Genomic DNA, 12493 nt, shown 5'->3' with positions numbered 1-12493 from the left:
GAAGCCTCTTTCATCATGCCTAACCTAAGTTGCTTACAAAAACACCCAGCATGGTAGAAGTAGCATAAAAAACAGGGTGGAAGATGATTTTCACCACTTCCATTTCACATACTCTCTTGACTTCTTTCATGCTGGGTCACATTTCAGAAATACTCTCACACTGTTACTTCTGCCCCATCTGCCTCGTGCCATTCCAGGTACCACAGCATCAATTTTCTTTGCTCACTGGGAGCACCTTGCTGACCAAGATCCATGACTCACAATCTAAAGAGACCTCTGAAAAGCACAACACTGCCTTATCTGTCAAATACACCAACTCTGCAAATAAACTAGTTGGAGAGTTCATCTGATGGTCATATCCCAACTACGTTTGGCATTTCCCTCATTATTTAGATAAGAGCACTGTGAGCATACATAATTTCACAAAACCCATGCAGCATTATACTTGCACATGTGCCTGGCTTTTCTATGAGTACAAGACCAAGCAAATACAGATGGAAAACCTTCCTACAGGCTTGGGCCCCTCTAAAGCTGCATCCACAGCTTTAGAGTTCTCAGTTTATATGCCAGATTAAAAGACACCACATCTTAGAAAACAAGGCATTTTAGAATTTTTTCATGATACTGTGCTACACAAGTATCAAAAAAGCATCAAATAATATTTTCCCCGTTTATGGATGTAAGACTTCATTCAGTCAACTAAGAGATCAAATAATAAATTTATTCCATAAAATCTTGCCATTCACTATTTACTCTATTACATAAATTTCACCACTTCTTAAATATAATTTTGTTTTATTTATTCCTGTTCTTCAGGACAGAAAACATTTTGTGAAGTCTTAATAAGACAAAAACACTTCACCAAAAAAAACCCCAAGGTGCTTTAGGTCACAGGAAAATAAAAGTCTCATTTTTCTTTTTAAAACACAAACAGTGAATTTCTAGAATTTTAAGTGTTTTTTGGAAGGAACATAACCTGTTCCTCTAAACACAAGATTTGCATTTTAGTTCAGTGAATAGAGAGGAATGCAGGCATCTCTAAAGACCGGTAGAAGTCCAGTCAAATGTAGACTACTGATCTGTGAACTGAGGCAACCAATTACAAAATTTAGGCATTCTAGGATAACCACAGTCAGCTTCAGAACAGTACATTGAACAGTAAGTTTCTCCACCTAGAAGAGATCCAGCCCTCTTGGCCTTTTGATAATGGACACCAGGAGCAGTAACCACCTTTCAGGTTACACTTGCAGCTTGAGTTAAAACACAGAGGAGGAAAACCCTAAGTGTTGGCACTTGTTCAATTAGGGAACACCATCTTTCACATTTAAAAAAGTCTCCTAGGTAGAGGATTTCCTGGTTAATAGCATTTGCTATCTCCCCTGCCAAAGTCAAGACACTATGAAGTTAGAGATGCAAGTATCATTGAAAAAAGTGTCATGCAAGACACAAGACTGTGGAAGAAAGAGGGAAATTCTTGTGTGTTGCCACAAGCACTTACCTGGGAAAGGGCAGGACCAGCATTCCAGATACAGCTCCCTGGAACTAGTGACTATTTCACACCAGATCACCACGGGATAATTCTGACTCTCTAAACACCAGCTGGCACCCAGCTCTGTTTGAGGAGGATGGGAGGCTGCTGGTCTAACACAGGAGAGCCTCTGCCTTAGTAATAAGGGCAGTTACCTGGAGAGGTAAATCCAATCCTTTTCAGCCAGAGACCACAACCAGGACCTCTTGCTTTTTGGAGAAGCATTCTGAGGCTTTCTGTTCAGTAAAAAAAGCCAGTGGGGGCAGTAGCTCCAATTCAGCTGAAGTTATGCAGACCAGGTCACACCTGACTTAAAAAATTTAGTAAGACAGATGAAAGATTACAGGTGTCCAAAGACCTGCATCTCAACAGGTGAGGGAGAGGTGAAAAGATTCTACAGACATTTCTAAGCCTGTGGTTTCACTAATTTATTATGCCAGGGATCTTTCACGCTAATAAGGAGTTATCCAATGATTGCAGGTGCCAAACATGGTTACCTGCAACATAATATTTTGAATTTGTTGCAGATTTAGGAGAAATTAATACAGCTAAGGCATACTTTGACACACTGAAAGGTACACCACTAAAATTAGTTATTATATTAAGTTTACTTAGCTACCACACAGATTTTACTGGCCACATCTTGTGCAGCTTTGTTTCAAAGTCATCCCAATCTTCTGGCTCTGATCCCAGCAAGACATTTTAAGACTCACTACTTCTACAGACATAATCTGACACTGAATATTCTTAGCCAAATAAACATGACTAGTATCAAAGATTTTGCTTGAGCAACATAGTGAGTGTAATGACAGAAACATGCAGAAGATAAAACATCACAAGACTGACACACAGCACAGTCAGCAGTCTGGCAATAGTTAAAAAAACTCTCTGTGTAGGCACTAGCAGATGTAAGTTACTTCTGCCAGGATAGGCCTTAAGACTTCATCTTTATTGAAACTGGCTTTGCTGACATGTGCTTCAAAGCCATTGTGTGAATACTCTCCAAAAAACTGGAAAGAACAAAGGGAAACATGGAATACAGGATGAAGCCTTATTTATCATCCCACTTATGGAGCTCAGGCTGCATGAACAAAATACACAGTCATGATATATAAATGCATCTGTTTTATTTTTCAGACTTAAAGATCTCAGACTAAAAATGCTTTCCTTTCCCTTCTTCTCCATCATGCCTGCTTAATTCATGAGAAAAAACTGACTAAAATGCAGAAGAACCAATATTCTTATTTCACTTGAGACTTAAAGAAGTCTTTTCCTTGCAGTGCAAGGAGCAGAAAAACACTTGAGCCTTTAAGCAGATGATATGCTTACAGTTCCACATATGAATATTTTGGACTTCAACCTAGCCCTTGTTACTTGCATACAAAGTTTTTCGTTGCTGTTTTGTTATATGGCAAACCTCCTTTGGCAATGTTAATTAACAAGGAGCAATGTTAATTTCTCCTTTTCCTCAAATTGATGAAGAAAATGTTCTTTTTAAGGAAAAAAAACCTCAAAACCATCAGAAATTCTGTCTGGATTGCAAATTCTGTCCTGGTCAGAACAACCTGTTTCTGTACAGCATTGAAGTGATTAAAGGGTATTCTGCAAGACACTGTGACTTGCACAATGGAGGCTGTGTGAGAAAAACAATCAGTCACAGGACTGTTTTATTATTCTAAAGCTGGGCTTAAAAACAGAGGACATCACATACCAATATCGGTAAAATTAATATCATACAAACAAAAAATAACTCAAAGAACTAGTTCTGACTAGCTTGGTAACTAGGCATTAAGTATTGTGCTTGGAGATCTGGCCAATGTGGTGCCATATTTATGTGAAGCTGAACTGTCTGCAAATTGAGGTGCAAGTTTTCCTCCATATGGAAAGAGCTGCTTCCAGCATTAACTGCTCAGAACTACAAGTACAGATAAAAAAAGCAGCAGGTGAAACACCTGTGTCTATCAGTAACATTGCCAAGGGTCATAGCTGTTTTATGCTGCCTTGACTTGAGGAGGTAATCAAGCACGAACAGAGATGAGCAATGAATTTACTCATTGATTAAGAGTAAATCATTGGTAAGAATGATTAGCATGCAATGAAGGGGAGGTAAAATATACTGAACTATACAAATTAGAACCATTCTAAACATACTTTAATAATATAAATTTCTCCTAGAAGCAAACAGAATTTTTTGAACTAGCACAGACTAACAAACAGCCCTGTGCATTCCTTGCTGCTTGTCCCCTCTTGACAGGATTCAGAGGCAGGGTGGAAAGGAAGAAGACAGAGATCCAAAAGTTAGAGCTTGGGTGGCTTTATACTACTGCTCATATCCCAGGGTTTCATGTTGGGGTCACAGGTATCAGTGCTGCATCTAGTTTTATGAGATGCATTTTACAGAATGTGAACAGTTGTAGTCCTTGAAAACACGGTGCTGCGTCAATTTTAGGGAGCCAGATTTTTGGCTATAAACTTCTGAAAGCATCAGAAGACCATGACATCTGCAGGAACCTGCTACATAGAAGTAATTCATAAGGATTTATTCTTGTTGAATAAATAATGATAATTTTGTGCTTATAATAGGAGTCCTGGAAATATATTTACACTGCATAAACAAGTAATTTTTTCACAGAAGGGTTAACCTTTAATAAAGAGGGTAATGCTGTGCCTGAAACCTATTCTTCAGCAGAACAGTGAAAACAATCAGCAAGGGTCCTGTGACCCTCCCTCATGCAGTCCCTTGGCTCAGGGGATCTGGGGCTGGCACCCTGTCAGCTCTCAAGCACCACCACGCTGCCAGCACACAGGCATCTGTTTCAGCTTTCAGGTCCTCACACACAAAATATGCTCCCCTGAGGATAAAGCCCAAAAAAACCCCCAACCTTCTTCAAATGAAAGTGTCAAAGGTCTATGGCCTGGGCATATGGATCTCAAAAACTTCCAGCAACTCCAGTCGTTTGTGGGGCACTTTTACACTTAGAATACACGTCAAGGAAGAAATCTGATTCCTTCTCTTGGCATTATTTCAAATATCTTAATGATTTGGCAATGTTGCTGCATAGATAATTATATATATATATATATATATATATATATATATATATATATATATGGCAACACTACTTATTTTTACCAGCCTTGGCTCTTAATTCCATGTGCCACAGGACTGTGAAATCCATTTGCTGCACTAGGTTGCCCACGAGATGGTCATCTGAAATGTGCATAACTCACCAAAGTCAACCATGTGCAGTTAATTTTTGTTAAACATGTAATAAACCACTGAAACAAATTACCTTCTTTATTTAGCAATATGCCTTGAGAACAGATTTACTGATTTAAGGGGACAGTTCTGTCTGTTACCCCATTAGATTCACATTGCTAGAAGCACCCCAGGCATCCCATTGCCAAACAAATGACTTAAGTTATCAAAGGCTCTTCAAATAATATCAGTTCCTTCTGCTCTTGATTATTGAAGAATGGCCCCATAAAATATCACCCATTATATCAGATCACCAAAAAAGAGAAAAGCAAACAATAAGAAGTCCCACTTTATATCAACTTCTCACCAAAACTCATCTTCCATATACCTGCCAACGTTTTTGAAATAGTTACACCAGCCCGATTATTTCCTCACAGCAAAAGTTTTCAGAATGATCTTTCACAACAAACCACATCAGAGCTGGCAGGGCATCCCAGTGCAAGAAGACATTGATAACTATGCATGGGCAATGAAAAATTAAATGTTCTGACTCCAGCTGTTTCCTGTATCTAGCTTGGAGGAATAATTACTTCTTTTCTCCCCCTCTTTTTATTTTGGTCTAATAAATTTTGAAACACTGAAACACTGGTTTGTGATTTTATTCTTCCTTCTTCAAAAACCATTTCATTTTTTCTTAAAAAAACAAGACACTATAAAAGCACATTAAATTAAAGCAGGAAGTGTTGAGCAAATGCATGAAACTACATAGATGGTCAGTCTGTAAAAAAAGAACCCAAAACACAATGTGGTAAGTGAAATAGTAATGTCAGAAGAAAATAGATCTTTAAAATAGATCTTTACAGCATAAGGCTGCTGTTCCAAAAAAAAAAAAAAAAAAAAAAGAAATTGGATCTGAAAGCTTTTGTATACCTCAGGGAAATAGATACCTTGCAAGTTCAGTTCTGCTCAGCCCACTTGGTGTCTCCTAGAAATGCATCTATCTGCCAGCTAAGAGCAAAAGCTTTATTCTTCCAAAACAATGTATTCATTTGATTGCACACACTCCTCTAGGCTCCCAACATTAAAAGCAATGCCAGCATTCAAACACTCTTAGCCTATGCTTTTAGTCCTTGGCAGGTATATAACACAAGAAACCAGCAGTAGAATTCTGCATTTGTCTTCCAATCCACTTATTTCATGTGTCTTTGTTCAAACACCCATCCCACTGGCAAGTTCACACCATGCTTCTAAGCCTCCCCTGAACTTGCAAAGCTGGAGTGACGTGGCCCAAACAAACCCAGCAGCCAGCAGTGTGTGCTGTCACTGGGAGTTGTGTCAGAGCTGGGATGGGAAACGCCGTCCTGGTAGCACCCTAAGGAGCCTATTTCAGTCACCCTTGGAACCTGCTCCTCTGAGATTTCTTACAGGGCTAATTGCAGGTACACCTGCAGGCTAGACATCAACCTATTCTTCCAACTGACTTACTGGTTTCTTTTATTATTTATATGATTTTATGAGAAAAACTGCATACACAGGAGCACACTGAAAATTCTATGCTAGCACATTACATGAGAGTGCTGTAGTGATCCAGGTGAGAGCAAGAGATGCTCTGCTTCTTATCATACAGCAGGAAGTACTTCCTCTAATTGCTTAGGAGGTTTAACAGGGGTGCTTAACAAGCCATCTTCTCTGCCTTGTCCCAAGTCTGGAAAGTAATAGTCCCTACACAGGACGTGAATTTTCATTCGTCTTCTTTCTCTACTTAATGGAAACATAGAATGTTTCTACTGCTTGCTATTTAAGTGTTGACATCTTTGATTCACCTAGATCAGCTTAATCCAAATACCAGTAAATTTATTACTTGTTGGAAAAATCCATCTTGTGTCTTTAATTCTAAGAAATGTTCAAGCAGTTCAGTGTACAAGAATCATGTTCAGACACAGCAAAAGAGGAAAATTACAACCTACTTAGGGTGAAAAAACCTTCAAATCCTTTATTAATCTGATAATATGACAGACTAATCCATTGGTGTGTGTTCTTTCTTACCTCAATAATCTTGTCATGAATTTGCAGGCCTTCTGCTTTGTCTGCAGGTCCATTTTCCAAAATCTTTGACACATAAATTCCCTCAGCAGATTCCTCCTGATTGTTCTGTACCAGGCAGCAAAAAAATTGCAAAAAAGGGCCACATTAGTAAAAAAATTGAGATACTACTAAAATCATCAGCAATGAAACATGTAAATGCACCTGAAATATGCAGCTCATTTTTTTAGCTCCTTGAATTAAGAATTAAGCTCCTTGAGATTTCCTTAACTTGCTTAACACAAAGTAGCTATTAATCAAGAGGACAGAATTAATGAACTATTCCAGCAATTTTTATAAGATTATCCATTTACTTCCGGTTATTTTAGTCTAAATGAGACACAGTGTGCAACAGTAATCTGATCCCAGCTAAAATACTTGGAGCAAACACTTCAGGCTTCCCAGCAGCCAGTGGCTAGCACATAAATGTACAGTGGAAGACACTCATGAGAATGGATGCACAAGTGTTTCTGTCAGAAGGAAAAGGGCTCCTGCAGTACTGCTGCTTGCAAGCTGCCCTACTGCATTTGAAAACAAAGCTCCAAGGAACAAAATTACATTAGTTAGCTGGCACGTAACAGTGAAAGGATTTGGGCGGAACTGGTTAACCTCGTAAATCCTATTCACATGGGAGATTGAAAACTTGCTCAACTATGAAATCCATACAGACGAGCTGTGGACAAAAAGAGAATCCATCTCCAGCTGATCTCCATGCAACACTAAGTACAACTCAGAAGGTCAAATTTAAGACAGACAAGCTATCTACCACAGCTGCAATGATATAACTGATGTTGTTGTACATGCTAGAATTTCTTTATTTCATCACATGATAATTAAAAGTAGCTTTAAATAATTAATAAAGAACTAATGTCAAGCAGACACTGCCTACTTACAGGGTTTTAAGTGTTTATACAAATAATAACCTAGCTAGCAATAAATGAAGGAATCTTTTCCCAGCTGATTTATGCTTTGGATTGCAGTTTAGATGATGCTTATTAGCCTTCTGTGACTGGTGAATCCCTGACCAACAGCACAGATCACATGTGCACAGGTTTCTAGTCTAGGTGCTATACACTCATGGGGAAAACGCTTTGTAACTTTTTTTCTGTTAAGGAAACTGTGAAGACATATGCAAAACATACTTTACACAATGTGGCAACATTCCTCTGGAGACTTGACCCAGGTAGATTTAAGGTCAACAAATATCTGTTCAGCAAAATATTAGTCAGACTATGTTTTCAGAAATTCCTTTTTTCCCCCTTTTTCACAGAGACTCATGAAAGAAGGAAAAGGGAAACACAGTAACAGTTTCTAGCAATATTTTGAAATGATGAACAAATTGATTTCCACTGACTTCCCATCTAAGCAGTGAGAAATGAAACTCTGAGAAAAGAAACATAATGGCCATTAGTGAAAATACAAGAGGAACATGGTTTGGTTTTAACCTGAGAAAACAAAAAGCTAGATTATAACACCTTCACCCACAAAAAAACTGAATTTCTTTCCATCAGAAATTTCATTGGCTTTTTCAAAAGCAATGTATGACCTGGTTTTAAAAAAGGGTATTTCAGTCTGGCTTGTGCTCCCCATCAGTTCCATGTGGGACCCACCACTGCTGACAGGAAAACACGGCACAGGGCACACTGAGCTCCAGCACTGTCACACAGCCCAGGGGCTGTGCAGCAACTGTGCCTGCAGCACACCTCCCTCCAGCCTGGCTTTGATGTGGGCTCCTCAGGAGAAACAGCCAGACAGAGCTGGGGCTCATCAAGGCAGCCTTGCTCCCTTAGAATAATGAATCACCTCTCAGAAACACACTTAGGACAGGCAAGCTCCTTCCTGACAAAATAAAAGATGGTCCTATGATGAATTGTTCCTTTCCTCTCCTCCTTCCTTCAGGTAGAAGGCAAACAGTGGGGATGCCTATTATGGACTGAAAATAAGCACAGTCAACAGAAAGCATGTATGTGCATTGCCCAAGTCACCAAGAGTCACCTGCTTTCCAATGGAAAATAGCTGCATTGCACTTGTAAATCTCAAATAATGTGATGAAGAACACATCCCCAAGCACATGACTAATATAGAGACATCACTGTTCTGCTCTTCTGCTGTAAGAGCCAATGTTTCAAACAAGGGCACTTTTTCCCTGGACAGCCTGAATGTAGAGAGCACCTTCATGAACTCTTTTTGTCTTTTTAACAACTCCTGTTCCACTATTTAAGCTTTCCAGCAGAACTTTGTGTTTTCACTATTTGAGTAAACTCAAGCATTTTTCCCTGTTCTCTCCTCAGCTCCAGATCCAGTGAGTCTCACACTGATACCTGGGAAATGCCAATCAAATGCCTGTGGTAGTCACACTTGTCAAAATAGGAATAAAACACAAAGGAATTTCCAAATTGAACTTCAAAGACTCAAAACTACCTGAGACCCATCCCTGCCTCACAACCTCACCAATTTGTCTCCAAATGTGTGTGTTAATAGAAATTAATTTCCCTTTCTCCATTTGGCAGTGTTCTCAACACACAGTGCTACAGACCTTCATATATTTATCATTTACTCCTTAAAATTACAAAATATTAAGTCAGAAAGTCTGACAGTTTGTCATACATATCACTGTTGCAATATGCACTGTCAGCATCTAAGTCCTTTAAAGAAGCTCAGTTGCCATGCCAAGAAAACTGAACACATGTTCCCTTTTCCCTGCAGTTCTACAGATGTAAATCCGAGACATCACAATGCAATCCAAAATAAAGATTGTCTGAATTTTATTACTGCTGTACTCAAATGTGAACATAATAATGGCATGTGTGTTTTAACTTGTAGCCACCTGTGGTCTCATCCTTCCACTAGAAAAATCTAAGAAACTCTTGCTTTGGATTTACAGCCCCAACATCTGATAACTGCTGGTCTTGATATTTACCCACAGGGAAGGAGTAGCTGCAGCACAGACAGTGGACTGATGGGAACAGACTCTTTGGCACCACTAAATATAGCTTTAGAGCAGAAGATTGCCAAACTAATACACAGGGTCCTACTCCCCTCCTCAGCAATACTAGGATGCTACAATTCTCCCCTTAACAAGAACCTGATCAGTATATAATTATTACCAGCCCTGTTTAATCAACTATTAATTTTCCAGTTTAACAGGTTTCTTTGCCCTCTATATGCAATTGCAGTCCTGATTAATGCTTTTGGAAAGATGAAGTTAAAAAAAAAAAAAAAAAAAAAAGCAAGCATATTTATCATATTCTAAGTAGGGGCTAGTGATCCTTCTGCATATTCTATGGTTTGCAATGAACTTTCTAAAACCAGACTGATGAGATTAAGATCCAGCATTTGTGAAAACTGTTTCAGTTCATAAAGAAAAATTGAAAGCAGGCGTGTGAGAACAGGATATGTGCTTAAACTATCTGAGCTACAGAAGAAAATTTTCTTCTCTCCTGTAAATTAAAAAAAAAATAAGGCAAGCTGTTTCCCAAAATTCCAAAGGCTTAATCCTGCAACCATGACTTTTACAAGTAGTCCAGAGATTTCCACTGAACAGTTTGCATGACTACATATTATTCACATGGGAACTGAGTGTAAGCCAGCCTAAAATTTTAAAGCAAAAACCTATTAGCATCCTTCCAAAAAATGAGAATAATACAATTCTCATGAGATAACATCCTCCAAACAAATGACTCCAGGTATACCTGATGATAAGCAGTTCTTCTATCTGAAGAATAGATTCCACACCTACTGTCATCAAAAGTTACTCTTAATTAACAGTGTATCCAGTAAAAGTCACCTGCAGTTACTTTTTGCATTACCTGATTGGGTCGTCCTCCTATGATATTGAACCCCAAAGTGTCATTTTCTCGGTGCAGCATGATCATTAATGGTTTGCGCACTCCTCCCTAAGAAGCAAGAGATTAAACACTGTTAAAGAACACAGTCTCAAAAAGTTATTAAATGAAAACATTATTGCACAGAAGATTTTTAGCTGGAGAATATATAAGATAAGGATCGAAGGAAAATTAAGCTGAAAAGACTTGACACTGGAAAAAAAAAAAAACAAAGGAAAAAACATGATTCACTGAAAAGTTAGCAGGTAACACTTGATTATCTCAAATTATCTTCAGCTGAACAGAAAAAAAGGACAGGTTTTGAGTATGAGGAATGCTTGGCACCACTGAAAAAAGAGCTCCAAAAGTCTCTATAAACATAAAATCCCTATACGTGTTAACATTTCAAACATTAAACATACAGATTAAAATACACAAAATTATAATTTTCAGACCCCAAAGTCCTACCAGTACACATTTTAAAGCAACTTTCAGAGAACGCAAAGAAACTGAAAAACAGCTCTTTATGCCAAACTTTTTCTCTCCAAAGAGAAAGAACCCAAAACAGCTGCAAAAATATGGGTGGTATTCTGAAAAAAGGTTTAAAATATAAAGCAGACGCTGAAAAGCATAAACGGAGTAAAAATTAAAGATGAGAAAAGAGAAATATTTTCCTTCAGTGGACCAGATGAATAATTAAATTTTTTTAAAAAATTAAAAATTGGAGGCCTTAGCACAGAAAGCAACCTTATTTTACGCTGAAACCCACATTTTATTAACTGTGTCACTGACGCGTTTTATGTCCGAACGGTAGATTTGAAGTTAATTACGTCTGTTTTCACTGGCCTGATAGTTTTCCTCCCCAGCTCCTGTTTTATTCCCCCTCCCGCTCCGAGCGGCGATGCCCGGGCGGCAGCGCCCACAGCGACCCCTGCCGGCGGCGCTGGGAGCGGCGCTCCCGCCGTCCCGCTCCTCGGCCAGCTCCTTGCCGTCACTCCGGCCCCTCTCCTCCCCTCTCCAGCCACCGCTTTCCTCGCACACCCCACCCTAGCAGTCACTGCTGTCCCATCCACATGACCTTATCTCATCTGCTAAGAGATGAAGCAACTGTATGAGCACACCTCTCAGGTGCAGCAACCTAAACCTCACGGACTAGCTAACCAGAGGAAACTTAAAAAAAAAAATTTCAAACAGAATTACTCAACGCCAAGAAGACCTGTGAGACCTGTATTCCGAGGCATTCTGGTGTCCTGTGAACAATGTCCCCTTTCCCATTTTCCATGCGGCAGGCATTTGCCCAGAACACTACATCGCTTCTTCGGGTGTTTCACTGCTCAGACCTTTTCCACCTGAGATTTTGCTTCGCAAGAGCCCACGCAGATTTAGGTAGAAAGAATTCTTTGCATTAAAACATTTCTCACCGTGGCTGCAATCAGCAATGCCCGAGCCTGCACAGTGAGTTTCCAGGCAGGAATCAAAAACCAACCAGTTCCATCATAGCAAGTGAAGCCAGCTCACTGCAATGCTCGATTGGTTTGTTTTGCCTAAGGAGCGTGTCAGTCTCTGGGCAATGCCCTCAGATCTGAGGGGAGAGCGCAGCACTGCTCTGGCCCCTGCTTATCAACTGTGGTAGCTGTCATACCGTTCTACCGAAGCTTTGCCATCCTTTCGCCATCGTTTCCAAAGTCGACAATCATTTTACACTCAAGTTGTTTAAGACAACTTCTCAGCTGCTCAAATAAAAGTTAAAAGCCAGCTCCACGCCCCTGAGCTGCCGCCAGTACCAGCTGGAGCAAAATCAGCAGCAAGAGCAGCTGGGTCCCTGCGAGGCGGAGCGGTCTGATGTGGACCCGCTGATCG

The 12493-nt window shown here is 39.6% G+C and overlaps 1 protein-coding gene across 9 annotated transcripts in view; it reads right to left on the bottom strand.

Annotated features, from left to right (window-relative positions):
* Positions 1-12493, bottom strand: part of PDZRN4 (PDZ domain containing ring finger 4) — a 258182-nt gene that overhangs the window by 215005 nt on the left and 30684 nt on the right. For 5 of the 9 annotated variants that reach the window (XM_030238569.2, XM_018919644.3, XM_018919643.3 and 2 more), the window contains 2 exons: positions 10619-10705; positions 6774-6878 (listed from right to left, as the gene is read on the bottom strand). In XM_030238569.2, the coding sequence (XP_030094429.1) occupies positions 6774-6878; positions 10619-10705 (192 nt within the window). Of the gene's footprint in view, positions 1-6773; positions 6879-10618; positions 10706-11402; positions 11514-11858; positions 11980-12054; positions 12202-12275; positions 12483-12493 lie in introns of those variants that run through there. The other 4 variants (XM_050982002.1, XM_018919646.3, XM_050982000.1 and 1 more) reach the window with 4 other exon arrangements.

The sequence above is a fragment of the Serinus canaria genome, chromosome 1A (assembly GCF_022539315.1).
Source record: "Serinus canaria isolate serCan28SL12 chromosome 1A, serCan2020, whole genome shotgun sequence".
In the NCBI taxonomy this organism is placed as follows: Eukaryota; Metazoa; Chordata; class Aves; order Passeriformes; family Fringillidae; genus Serinus; species Serinus canaria.
This window is presented reverse-complemented; position numbering and strand designations above follow the sequence as displayed.